Source organism: Chiloscyllium plagiosum, chromosome 41 (assembly GCF_004010195.1).
Source record: "Chiloscyllium plagiosum isolate BGI_BamShark_2017 chromosome 41, ASM401019v2, whole genome shotgun sequence".
Classification (NCBI taxonomy): domain Eukaryota; kingdom Metazoa; phylum Chordata; class Chondrichthyes; order Orectolobiformes; family Hemiscylliidae; genus Chiloscyllium; species Chiloscyllium plagiosum.
Genome location: NC_057750.1, coordinates 5,144,651 through 5,158,601, shown reverse-complemented (window position 1 = coordinate 5,158,601; position 13,951 = coordinate 5,144,651). Strand labels below are relative to the sequence as shown.

Genomic DNA, 13,951 nt, shown 5'->3' with positions numbered 1-13,951 from the left:
GATCAGTCAGATTGTTAGTCAAAGAAACAGCTACAATGGAAGAAGGTTCCATTTTTGGCCATCTCTCTCTCTCTCCTGTAAGACCCAGTGTATGATTTTACCATTTGTGCCAAGGGCTGTTTATGGGGAGCTCTTGCAGGAATTTGGAACAGCATCATTAAGTTGTTCCAATTTGCGGAAAGGTTAAGTTATTCAGTACTCTGTTCTCTTTTCGGTAATCTTGTAAATAAATTCTGTTTTGCTTAAAACTAAGTGATTTGACCAGCTGCATCCCTCCTGGAATATCTGCATTACACTTGTTTAAAACAATGAGCAAAGTTAGGGTCTGGGCTACTTTATTGAAATGTTTTGAAGGGGGTCTGGACAGGTCCATAACAACTGGCTGTTCAAATGAATATTGTTACTTCCTGCATTCTCCTTGATATCCATGCTCAATGTTCCTCTCCAAATTGTCTTGAATACCTCCATTGCCTGTTGGCCATGTGGGCCTGTTTCTCTCCAGAGTTTTGGAAAGCAACAGGCAATCTCATTGGAAGTCACAGAATGCTTACAAAATCATGAGGGGCATGGATAGGGTAAATAGACAAGGTCTTTTCCCCGGAATGGGGGAGTCCCAGAACTAGAGGGCATAGGTTTAGGATGAGGGGAAAGATCTAAAAGAGACCTAAGGGGTAACCTCTTCACACAGAGGGTGGTATGTGTATGGAATGAGCTGCCAGAGGAAATGGTGGAGGCTGGTACAATTACAACATTTAAAAGGCATCTGGATGGGTATATGAATAGGAAGGGTTTGAAGGGATATGGGCCAAGTGCTGGAAAATGGGACTAGATTAATTTAGGATATCATGTCGGCATGGATGAGTTGGACCAATGGATGTGTTTCTGTGCTGTCCATCTCTATGATTCTATAAAATAGAAAGGACTAGACAAAGTAGATGCTGGTTTTCACTCATGGGATGTTGGCGTCGCTGGGTGGGCCCAGCATTTATTGCCCCATCCCTTGAGAAGGTGGGGGTGAGCTGTGGGGAGAATCATTCCTGTTCCCAACTTCCCTCCCAACTTCCTCTCTCTTCTTTTCCCTAAAGAATTTGGTTCTGCCCTCTCCCCTCTATTTCCCCGTGACTTCTCTACCCATGAGGCAACCATGATTGGGCCTTGCTCTGGAAGGAGTGAGTCTGTGAGGAGGTGGGGAGGTGGTGATAGGTGGGAAAGGCAACGGAAGGTGGAATTCCCCTGGTATAGTGGTTAGGATTGATCTGGAGTCTCCAGGATGTGTCTCCATGTTCCTCTTTCTCCATTGGATACGGAGTGGGAGTTGGTTTTGGCGGGAGAAAGCACTGGAGGAATAGATTGTTCTGGAATCAGCCAGTTGGTGAGCAAGCAAGCGACCGGTTTGTCCAATCAGGTGTAGGCAAATGGGGTGTCCACCATGATAGACAAGCCATAGTGGGAGTGTTGTGGTTGTACAGGACATGAGTGAACCCACTTCTGGACTACTATGTGCTGTTCTGATCATGCTATTACAGGAAGGATATTATTAAATTGGAAAGTGTGCAGAAAAGATTTACAAGGACATTACTGGGGCTGAAGAGTTATAAGGCTGGGGCTATTTTCACTGAGCGTCAGAGGCTGAGGGGTGACCTTATAGAGATTTATAAAATCATGAGGGGCTTGGATAGGGTGAATAGCCAAGGTCTATTCGTCTGGGTAGGGGAGTTCAAAACTAGAGGGCACAGGTTTAGGGTGAGAGAGGAAAGATTTAAAAGAGACCTAAGGGGTGACTTTATCGCGCAGGGGGTGGTGTGCGAATGAAATGAGCTACCAGAGGAAGTGGTGGAGGCTGGTACAATTACAGTATTTCAAAGGCATCTGGGTGGGTATATGAATAGGAAGCTATTAGAGGGATATGGGCCAAACACAGGGAAATGGGACTAATTCAGTTTGGGAACATGGTTGGCACGGATGAGTTGGACTGAAGTGTGTGTTTCTGTGCTGTAAGACTCGATGACCTTTTGTGACAAAACCCGGGTAACATGTCTGAGGGCGACTGGGGGGAGATTGGGGCCTACGTGGAAATGAAGAAGTGAGCCCTCAATCTGATCATCCACGATCCTATTGACTGACAAAGGGGCTGAATGGCCTCCTTTTTTATATCTCATGAGCAGAGTTTGCAACCATGTGATGTGATCGGATTTGAGGTCTCCAGCCCAAAGACAGAGAAGCCATTCAGCCCATCGGGTCTGGGACTGTAGTCAGGTTGCTGTGCTCATAGTTGGGGGGTCAGGGTCAAGTCCCTGGCCTGATCCTCACTTGACCCTTGACATCCACACACACGCTCTCTTGTCCAAAGTATCAAGATGTGGTATTTGACAGCTGCTAAGTGGCGGCCATTTCATGTCTATCTGCACCACCCCCCCCATGCTCCACAACCATCTCCCAACCAATCTGGGGAACTGAGGCCAATTCTAGCCACCACTGCCCCTTCCCCGCTTTCTCCCTCTGTGTTATAATGTCTGTCTTGGGGATAACATACTCTCTCTGCTCTTCCTGCAGGTTACGAGGGTGTCCCGGAATTCTTCAGCGCTCTCTTGAACCACATGGAGGCACTATTGCGGGAACGGGAGAGAGACCCGCAGGGACGAGGCCTATTGGCCAATCGACCGGGTGCTGGCCGGTGGTGCCGGGACCTGCCGGAGGCCTGGTCACCTGCCCCCATCTCTAACCGTGCCAACGGCCTGGGCAGCGAGGGTTGGGAGCCAGAGGAAGCTCCCATGGGGAAGCGGGCATCGGAGTCTGGCTGCTTCCAGGACTTTTCCTTACCGCCGGCCGGCCTGTGCCAGTCCACCTGTGAATAACCATTCTCCACCATCCCCCCATTAGACGCCCTCCATTAAAAACGAAACACCAGTTGGGCAAAGCAGCAAAGGGAGCTTGCACTTTAAGGAAGTGGACATAGAACGTAGAACATTCGAACGCAGTACAGGCCCTTTGGCCCTCGATGTTGCGCCGACCTGTGAAACCAATCTAAAGCCCATCTAACCTACACTATTCCATTTTCATCCATATGTTTATCCAATGACCATTTAAATGCCCTTAAATTTGGCACATCTACTGCTTCAGGCAGTGCGTTCCATGCCCCTACTACTCTCTGAGTAGAGAAACTACCTCTGACATCTGTCCTAGATCTATCATCCCTCACTTTAAAGCTATGTCCCCTCGTGCTAGCCATCACTCGAGATTCCTTCTCCACACAAGATGGTGTTATTTGACACCTCGAATCTAGGGCTCATAAAATCCCTACTCTGGAAACAGGCCCTTCGGCCCAACAAGTCTGCACTGACCCTCCAAAGAGTATCCCACCCAGATCCATTTCCCTACTATTTTACATTTCCCCTGGCGAATGCACCTCACCTGAACCACACATCCCTGAACACTGTGGGCTGTTTAGCGCAGCCAATCCACCCTAAGCTACACGTCTTTGGATTGTGGGAGGAAACCGGACCACCCGGAGGAAACCCACGCAAACACAGGGAGAACATGCAAACACCACACAGACACCCGAGGCTGGAATTCAACCAGGGTCCCTGGTGCTATGAGGCAGCAGTGCTAACCACTGAGCCACCGTGCCATCTGTGTCCAAGGGTCTGTGTTTGAATGTCTGTGTTTATGATTGAAAAGGCTCTGTCAGTCTCTGAAGGTCTGTGTTTGAGGGTTTGCGTTTGAGGAGCTGGATGAGGGATTAGCCAGCAAGTGAAAAGCCTCAGAAATCGCGTGTAACTCCTTCCAGATATGATCCTCTGCACAGACTGGTGTTTCTGATCCCCCAGCCTCACAGATACCTGCTGCTCTGTGCTGGATTACACAAACTTTACTGTAGCTGATATCTTATCAACGGTTTCATGAAGTGATTAGAAACTACTGACGGTTTCCACGTCTTGTTTTATAGCTGTGTGTATAAATATGCAAAATGTTTGACTGAAATTCAAGTCCATTTTTTTAAGAAGACTTTTTTTTTCCCTGAAATGCTGTAATGTCTTGATTGGAATTTCTTTTGTATATAAAAGGCTCCGCTTAGCCAATGGTATTATGTTTTTTGGTTAGGGTCATAGAGAGGATTAAAGATCATTTTAAAATCAATTCTATTTGGTCATGTGACAACACACCTCTGTGGATATTTTTGAACCCAGGTCGGCTAGCTCAAAGGTAGGGACAATACCACTGCACCACAACAGGTCGCCTCTTCCTTACTGGGGACATTTCCAATTGTTGTCTCAGCCAATCAGAAGCAACTTCCCAATCCTTTTCGTGACTGCTTGAAATTTGGCATTCTTGCAAATGTGTCCTGATGAAATGGAAAGTTTCTCTCTCTTCAGCAGTTCTGTTAAAAGAAGTGATTGAACACGGAGACACGGCAGTAATGTCAAACAATTTATTATCTCACACATTGATGGATTGTGTACCCATTGTGCGATGATGATGACAGTGAACCAAACTGTGCCAGTGACTGCGAGACAGACTCACCTCAGGCACCTTTGGGAATACAAACTATGATCTTCACGATGGCAAAAAAACTAAAAGTATTCAAAGGAACAGAAAGAAACGGCCTAATAATTAACAAGGACAGGTTGGATTTATAGGGAAAGGAGAATATAACAGTCAGAATGGCAATGTCACTCACGCAATGAAGTCTGGGGTCTTTTGTTGGGGGGTGTGTGTGTGTGTGTGTTTGGACATCTAAGATCTCATTTCCTCTCAGTTCACTGGGCAAATAAAGGATCGCTCACTGCACACTGTTGCCCTCCATTGTTACATTACCATAACCAGCTCTGGGTCAATCCACTGTGAAGCCTGCAATTGTAGGCCTCTGTTGGGTTTCCATGGCAATGTGCGCAAACTGGGTCAATCAAATGGATAGTGGCCCGTTTTCTGGGCCAGTTACCAATCTTGTTTCAGAATGGGGCTGTCTCTCTCTCTCTCTCCGGAGCCTTCTAGAACCTGACACAAGAGGCCGAGGCGTCAATTTTATGCCTTTCAAAGTTGAAGTTGACTTCCCTTCCCCCTCTCAAGATCTGTCGCCGTGTTTGGAGTTTTTGTTTCTAATTTGCCCTGTTTGTGTTGCTGGCTAGGCCAGAATTTATTTGCCCATCCCAAATTGCCCTGGAGTGAGCTGCTTTCGTGAACCGCTGAGGTTCTTGGGGACTGTAGGCTACTATTATTGTGTTCTGTGAGAAAAATAAAATCTAGAATGTGAGCCCTCCCTTCTCGTCTTCAGTCCTGCTTTTGGGTAGAGGTTGGTAGCACTGGGTACCTTAAAGGCCTAGCCCTCACTTTCAAATGACAAGGAACTGAAAGCAGGTTTATAACTTGACTCTGCAGCTCTGCAGATGCCCATGACACTGAATCACGGTGTTCCTGACAGCTCATGGACAGCAGCAGAGAGCTGAAAATTGTCTGACTACATTGCTGGGGTCAAACACAGCGCCTGCCAGGAGTACAAGTCAACCTTTCTAGTCAAAGGAAGTGATTGAGGTGGATACACTGGATCGCAAAGCAGGGACTAACAGGCTGGCATTGATTCTTGGAATTGAGGGGAAAGGAAATCAATTTGTACCTGCCCATCAGCAGGCCTGAGGAAATAAGACTAGGAGGAGGCCATTTAGCCCCCTCAAGCCTGGTCTGCTATCCAACATGACCTGTGAATCTTTACGCCCCTGTCTCATAGGGTCATACAGCACAGAAACAGACTCAATCGTGCCAAACAGACATCCCGATCTGACCTAGTCGCATTTGCCACTATTTGGCCGATATCCCTCTAAACCCTTCCTATTCATGTATCCATCCAGATGCCTTTTAAACATACTTGTAACAGCCTCCACCCCTTCTTCTGGCAGCTCATTCCATACCTGTACCACCCTCAGCGTGAAAAAAATTACCCCTCAGGTTCCTATTCAAATCTTTCCTCCCTCTCATCTTAAACCTTGCCCTATAGTTTCCTCCTCCTGTAGGAACAGAAATTAGGAATAGAAATGGACCATTCGGCCCATTGCAAGATACAGATCCACACCCCTTGATATCCAGCCATTGAGAATTCTCTCTCAAATGTGCTCAATAACTGAGCTCTCTGATTCCAAAGGCCCAACATTCTCTGAGGGAAGAAATTCCTCCTCCTCTGAATCCAAAATGGCTGACCCCCTTATGCCAACCGTGTTCCCTTGTTCTAGACACCTTCTCCTTCCCAACTGAGGAAACATCCCACCTACATCTAACTCGATAAAGAAGGAAGTGGTTAATAATCAAGTTTCCTGGCAATAAGGGTTTATGATTTACATTCCACTCATTCGGGACAGTGTGATTGATGTTTATAAATAATACATGTACAGAAGATCCTTGACTTTCTGAAGGACACGGGAGGGGAGTTTTTAATTTGGTTAATCAAATACCAGATAATTGATGCCGGATAACATAGTTAGCCACGCATCGAGACCTTGCGATCTTGTTTGGATCATCCATGAACTTTGGTTAATCGAATGCTGAATAAACAAGGTTCCTCTATATCCAAATTTATTTCTCAAATCTGCCCCTTCAGAGCCAGTGAGCAATCTTTTGAGTCTTCCTCTGCAATCATGATAACTTGAGCTGTGTTGACCCTTCCCACCCATCTCGACATTCTGGGACAGCGCCCAAAATCCTCCCGAAAGGGTCAAAGTTCAGCCCATTAGGACTTCCTGTCTTCCCCATTTTCCCACGGCACTTCACTCTTTAGCTTAACAGAGACTCTAACCTTTCCTGGGATCACTAATTGACCCCGACCTGCATCTGAGATGATTGATATTTTTACACTTGAATCAATTGGTGGTCTTCCTTATTTAGAAGGCTGGTTATTTCTGTTGTTAAGGTAACATCCCCATGACTGATGAGGTCGCACTGATGACAGAATGAATTGTCCGATCCACCCCATTCTCTGGTGCTCCTTATTGTTACGATTTTAGGGGGGGGGGGTTAATTTGTTAACATTTGCCCCCCAATTTAAGTATAACACCCTTATTAGGTTAAGGACCAACAGGGTTCCAATGGTAAGATAGTGGATTAGCAGAGAATTGTCAGATAGGACAAAAGCCAAACTCATTTAATGATGCCTTCACAGTAGGAAGGAGGGGCATTAGGCCATTTGGCCCCTCTATGCTACTCCCCCAAGATCATGATCAACATTGGCACACTTCCCTCTCTGATCTCTACGTCTAAAGAAAAAATGAACTCAGTCTTGAAGCCCCCTCACTAACTGAGCACCCACTGCCCTCTGGGTAGGCAATTCCCAAGGATTCGTTATGGTCTTAGTAAACAGATTTCTCCCTATAGTCAGAAAGGCTCTCCCCACCTACCCCCCGACACTACAATCAGGGCAAACCCCCATCTGGGGAAAGACCCCACCCTCTCAGAATCGCTGCATTTTAAATGGGGTAGAAAGAGGCCATTCAGCCCATTCTGGCCCCACCAGCTTACCGAATGAGCACCAGGACTAAGCGCCAATCTCCTGCCTGTCTCCCAGTAACCCACACATACCAAAGCAATCGCCTCTCATTCTTTCCAATGCCCAGAGATGTCAAGCAGCTTCACTTGATCTCTTGACCCACCCTCAGCCTGTGCTGTATTCCCCTCTTGGACAGGAGGGCAGGACATCTGTATTATCACCGGAGTCAGAGGGTTTGAGCGAAAGGGAGAGGCTGGGGCTATGTTCCCTGGCGTGTCAGAGTCTGATTAGATTAGATTCCCATTTGGCCAAATAAGTCCACACTGATCTTCTGAAGAGTAACCCACCCAGATCCATTCCCCTCTGACTAAAGCACCTAACACTATGGGGCAATTTAGCATGGCCAATCTACCTGACCCTGCACATCTTTGGATTATGGGAGGAAACTGGAGCACCCGGAGGAAACCCACGCAGACACGGGGAGAATGTGCAAACTCCACACAGACAGTCACCCGAGGCTGGAATCGAACCCGGGTCCCTGGTGCTGTGAAGCAGCAGTGCTAACCACTGAGCCACCGTGCTACACCCCCACCTCTGCTAAGGAGTGATCCTATAGAGGTTTATAAAATCATGAGGGGGCATGGATAGGGTAAATAGACAAAGTCTTTTCCCTGGGGTAGGGGAGTCCATAGGTTTAGGGTGAGAGGGGAAAGATACAAAAGCGACCCAAGGGGCAACCTTTTCACACAGAGGGTGGTATGTGTATGGAATGAGCTGCCAGTGGAAGTGGTGGAGGCTGGTACAATTACAACATTTAAAAGGCATTTGGATGGGTACATGAATAGGAAGGGTTCAGAGGGATATGGGCCAAATGTGACGAGATTAATTTAGGACTTCCGGTCAGCACGAACGAGTTGGACCAAAGGGTCTGTTTCTGTGCTGTACATCTCCAGGAGTCTAGAGACCCCAGTAACATCCTAGGGGGACTGGATTTGAACCCTATCATGGGCAGGCCGTAGAATTTGAATTCAGGTAAAAACAAAACACCTGGGCTCATAATTGTTGGGGCCAGAGCCCGTCTGGGGGTCACTAATGTCCTATAGGGAAGGAAAATTTTACCTGGTGATTCTAGGAGTGGCTTTTAAATTTAACTTATCTGCAAATCCAACCCCTGTTCATGAGTGGGTGACACTGCCAATGTAAACAAGGAACAGAAGGCTGTTTGACTGCAGCATGCACCACTGCACCCCACCCTGGCAGCTGCAAGCCTGGAGACGGATAACAGTACATCGCCGCTGGGATACAGGAGGGAACGTTGACCGGTGAAGCGTGTGACTGACTGAGAAAGGCGCAGGGTTTCAGTTCTTCACCTTAACCTTTCCGGATCTCCCTCAGCTTCTCCGCCACGCTCTTCAGCTCCTTCTCGATCGCCACGAGGCTCTTCAGCCTGCGTTCCTGCAGGGAGGGAGAAAAGGGAGAGAGCGGTTGTCACGGCAACCCCGACAGAAGGCCCTGCATTGTGCTGTAGCGCCAGCCCTTAACACCTGCTGACATACTTCTGAAGAAGTCCCGTCTTCCAGCCGTCCTCTCAGGAGGAGGGGAAGTCGACATTTTGGGTATAACCCTTCTTCAGGGCTGGAGGGGTGGGTGTGGGGGGAGCTGCAGGTAAAGGGGGTGGTGAGGTGGGGATAGGTGAAGACAGGTAGAGCGTACGACCTGTGGGTCAATGGGAGGAATGAATCCGGTTGGTGGCAGGGAGGAGTGGAAGGGATGGGGAGGGGCTGAGAGGGGATTTGGGGAATGGGTTGGGGTGGGGGAAATCACCCACACCCAATGTGTGCACAGCAAGATCCCACAAACAGGACAGTGACCACAAAGTTGATATTGATGGAGGGACGACAACTTGCCTTGGGACCCTGGGGAGAACTGCCCCTTTGCTTGTCTTTGAAATCTTTAAAGTTCACTGTTTACACTCGGTTACACTAGGGATGACATTTCAAAGGCAATTTATTGGCTAAGAAGCATACAATACGGAGACAGACTGTTTGGTCCAACTCGTCCATGCCGACCAGATATCCAAATTAATCTCGTCCCATTTGCCAGCACTTGGTCCATATCCCTCTAAACCCCATTCATGTCCCCATCCAGATGCCTTTTAAATGCTGTAATTGTACCAGTCTCCACCACTTCCTCTGGCAGCTCATTCCATACACGCACCACCCTCTACGTGATAAAGTTGCCCCTTAGGTCCCTTTTAAATCTTTCCCCTCTCACCTTAAACCTATGCCCTCTGGTTTTGGACACACACTTTGGTCATCGTGATTGGATCTTTGCAAAAGCAAAAAAGACCCCAGAAGCTGATTTCAGGAGAAAGCTAATTTCTTAATGAGAGACTGTCCTTTCCCCTCTAACCACCTCCATCACAACCTTTCCTGGACAATTATAATCATAACTATCTCTTTATTCTTTAAGGAATGCAGGCCATGGCTAGATAAAGTGTCATTTATTGCCCGTCCCTAATTGCCCAGAGGGCAGATAAGAGTCAATCCCATTGCTGTGGGTCTGGAGTCACATGTAGGCCAGACCAGGTAAAGATGGCAGTGTCCTTCCCTAAAAAGGCATTAGTGAACCAGATGGGGTTTTTCATCAACAGTGTCACTCCCACAGTCACCTGTTATTCCAGATTTTGAATAAAATATAATTTCACCTTCATGGGGTGATTTGAACTCATGTCCCCTCCCGCCAGAACACTAACCTAGGGATTTGGATTCATCATCCAGTGATATTAGCATTGCACCACTGACTCACCTCAATACCTCACATGTTGGTAACCATCCATACCTCTCTTTTAACGTTAAATGGCATTTCTCTCAATTTCAGCCAGAACTGATCTGGACCGAGCCACATAAATACACAGTGGCTACAAAAGCAGGTCAGAGGCTCGGAATACTGCGATAAGTAACTCACCTCCTGACTCCCCAAAGCCTGTCTCACCATCTACAAGGCACAAGTCAGGAGTGTGAGGGAAATACTCCCCACTTGCCCCTGGATGGGGGCAGCTCCAACAACACTCAAGAAGCTCAACACCATCCAGGACAAAGCAGTCCCCGTTTGATTGGCACCACATCCACAAACATGCACCCCCTCCACCACCTGTCACAGCAGAGTGTACCACTTACAAGATGCACACGCAGGAATTCACCTTGGCTCCATAGACAGCATCTTCCGAACCCACCGCCATCTGGAAGGACAAGGGCAGCAGATACCTGGGAACACCAGCCTCTGCAAGTTTCCCTCCACTCACCATCCTGACTTGGAAATGTATTGCCATTCCTTCAGTGTTGCTGGGTCAGAATCCTGGTATTCCCTCCCTAAGGGCATTGTGGGTCAACCCACAGCAGGTGGACTGCAGTGGCTCACCACCACTTGAGGGACAATGGGTGATAAATGTTAAAGTAGCCAGCAATGCACAAAGTTACCTGTTGTCGACTCCCTCAGTTTAATTATTTCCAAAACACCCTCCTCTACCAGTACGTTTGTGATATTAACCAGTGGTCTTTCATTCTCAGGCAGTGTAGCTAACAAGCCTGTCTACTCTGCTGTGTGTCTGCAATCATTTATCATTGATTTGCACTTCATCCAAAACCTCACTCAAGCCAGGACACAAATACTTCCCTCCGGCAAACACTCATCACAGTAATCTGCTGATGAGTGGATAACCAACATGCAAACGGTGAGGGATTAACTGTGTGCTCAGAGCGCTGAGAAGCTCACTTCTTTGAGAATAATGACTCAATTATTCAATGAATCACTCGACAGATTTGGCAGCTCAGGAGAATAGCCGGGGATCGTGGAGTACAAACGGATTTGAAATAGTTCTTTGGTCGCATGCCACACTCCTTCAGTTAGTTTCTCATCAGAAGTTCACGGGAGAGGTGACCTCCCAGGGCTCCCTGCATAGACCTCTTGCTGGTGACTCGAGAGGTTGTGGGTTCAAGTCCCACTCAGAGACTCCAACTTAAAATTAATCAGGACTCATAACTGGAGGGAATGCTACCTTTTGGCACGGTGGCTCAGTGGTTAGCACTGCTGCCTCACAGCACCAGGGACCTGGGTTCAATTCCACCCTCAGGCAACTGTGTGGAGTTTGCACATTCTCCCCGTGTCTGTGTGGGTTTCCTCCAGGTGCTCCGGTTTCCTCCCATGATCCAAAGATGTGCAGGTTTGGGTGGATTGCCCATGGGAAATTGCCCCGTAAAGTCCAGAGGTGTGTAAGTTAGGTGGATTAGCCATTGGGGTTAGGGTCGTTATGGGGATGAGTAGGGAGCTGGGTGGGATGCTGTTCGGAGGGTCAGTGCCGACTCGATGGGCCGAACGGCCCCCTTCCGCACTTGTAGGGGTTTTATGTGGTGCTGCAAATGAGGTCATCGACATTTGTTGCAATCGCTCCATTTGCCCCCTGAACTGAGTGTTGCACTGTCAAGAGTTAACCCCATCTGGAATCACACTTATCGAGGTTTTTAAAATCATGAGGGGCATGGATAGGGTAAATAGACAAGGTCTTTTCCCTGGGATGGGGGTGTCCAGAAGTAGAGGGCATAGGTTTAGGGTGAGAGGTGAAAGATATAAAAGAAACCTAAGGGGCAACCTTTTCACGCAGAGGATGGTGCGTGTATGGAATGAGGAAGTGGTGGAGGCTGGTACAATTACAACATTTAAAAAGCATCTGCTTGGGTATATGAATAGGAAGGGTTTAGAGGGATATGGGCCAATGGAAGTAGAAAGATTGGGATATCTGGTTGGCGTGGACGAGTTGGACCGAAGGGCCTGTTTCCAAGCCGTACATCTCTATGACTCTATGTAGGCCCAGACTGAGTAAGGATGTCAGATTTCCCTCCCTAAAGGGGGCAGCAGAAGGATTTGTACAACAACTGGTGATGGGTTTAATGACTGAGACTGGCTTCTAGCTCCAGATTTATGACTGGTGTTCAGATTCTATTAGATGCTGTGGTGGGATTTGAACCCCTGTCCACACAGACCTGGGTCTTTAATGCAGTGACATCAACACTACATCATCATCCCCCCACCCCCATTGCTTGAAATAGGATGTTAAAGGGAGAGTTGTCCACACTCAGTTGTATGTGAGTCAACTTACTGCATTATTTTGATGAGGAGCAGGTTAAGTATGTCTGGGCAAATATTTATTATTCACTTGAATCTTTGGGTGACTATCCCATGGCTATTTGTGGGAGCTTGCTATGTGCAAACTGACAGCTCCTAACAGTGCCCCACTTTGTTGGCGGCGAGTGTGCTTTGGGAGGGATGTGAGGGGTGATATATGAAGGTAGATTCTTTCTGAAATGGGGCCACTAATACAGTGGCCCAATTTGTCAGGCACGATAGTACTTTGGGAGGGATGTGAAGGGTGCCATATAGAAGCAGATTCCTTCGGAAATGGAGCCACTACAACAGTGACCCACTCTGTTGGCCATGAAGGTACTGTGGGAGGGATGTGAAGGGTGATATATAAAGACAGATTCTTTCTGAAATGGGACCACTTTATATTTCAGTACTGCCCCTTATTAGCAGTGCTGCTGAGAATCACAGTCCTGATTTGATTGGCGCGTAGATTCTGATTGGTTCAGTTTCATAGAGTACTTTGAGAGAGACAAAAGGGACAATTTGGCACTGAATCAACATTACAGATGATGGGAATGTATGTGGAACTCAACCACCAGGGGGAGTGGGTGGGGTGAACAGCATTGCTGCATTCAAAAGGGGAAATGAGATAACTCACTGGAAAAGATTGGGGGGGTGGGCACCTGATTGGAACATAGAAGGGGATTTGACGGGGGGAGACGTAGAGAGGTTGTTCCCCCTTGTGGGAAAGTCTAGGACCAGAGGGTAAGGAGTTGTACATTTAAGGTACGGAGGAGGAGGACTTTGTTTTCTCAGAGTGAAACTGTGGAATTCCTTACTGCAGAGGGAGTATGAAGTTGGTGATTAAGCCTATCCAAGGCTGAGATAGATTTTTAAGCAGAAGAGGGTAATGGGGGGAAAGACAGAAAAGGAGCCGAGGATGATCAGGTCAGCTATGATCTCACTGAATGGTGGAGAGACTCGATGGCTGAATGGCTTCTCTCTGCTCCTATATCTTATGGAGAAGATGAAATATGCTAATTGGGTGTGATAGTATGATAGGTCCAGATGCTTGTGGTAACCCATGAGTCACAGCCTGCCAACATAGGAAAGATTCCCTTCCTTATCTTGACTCTCTTCTTCCAGTCTGTTTGCCAATCCTTAATCCATGCTCGGAATGAAACCTGGAGTCATACAGACGGAAATGTACAGCATGAAAACAGACCCTTTGGTACAACACGGTGGGCGGCACAGTGGCACAGTGGTTAGCACTGCTGCCTCACAGCGCCTGAGACCCGGGTTCAATTCCCGCCTCAGGCGACTGACTGTGTGGAGTTTGCACGT

General features: G+C 47.7%; 2 protein-coding genes across 4 annotated transcripts in view; one reads left to right on the top strand and one right to left on the bottom strand.

Moving 5' to 3' along the window:
• The window catches only part of LOC122542774 (inositol-tetrakisphosphate 1-kinase-like), a 46,282-nt gene extending 43,255 nt beyond the window's left edge, over positions 1 to 3,027 (top strand). For all 3 annotated transcript variants that reach the window (XM_043680806.1, XM_043680805.1, XM_043680807.1), the window contains one exon: positions 2,554 to 3,027. In XM_043680806.1, the coding sequence (XP_043536741.1) occupies positions 2,554 to 2,855 (302 nt within the window). In that variant the 3' untranslated portion in view covers positions 2,856 to 3,027. The remainder of the gene's footprint in view (positions 1 to 2,553) is intronic.
• Positions 3,028 to 8,345: 5,318 nt separating this feature from the next.
• The window catches only part of LOC122542688 (chromogranin-A-like), a 19,908-nt gene continuing 14,302 nt past the window's right edge, over positions 8,346 to 13,951 (bottom strand). Inside the window, exon 5 of the mRNA XM_043680666.1 lies at positions 8,346 to 8,923. Within this exon, the coding sequence (XP_043536601.1) occupies positions 8,840 to 8,923 (84 nt within the window). The 3' untranslated portion in view covers positions 8,346 to 8,839. The remainder of the gene's footprint in view (positions 8,924 to 13,951) is intronic.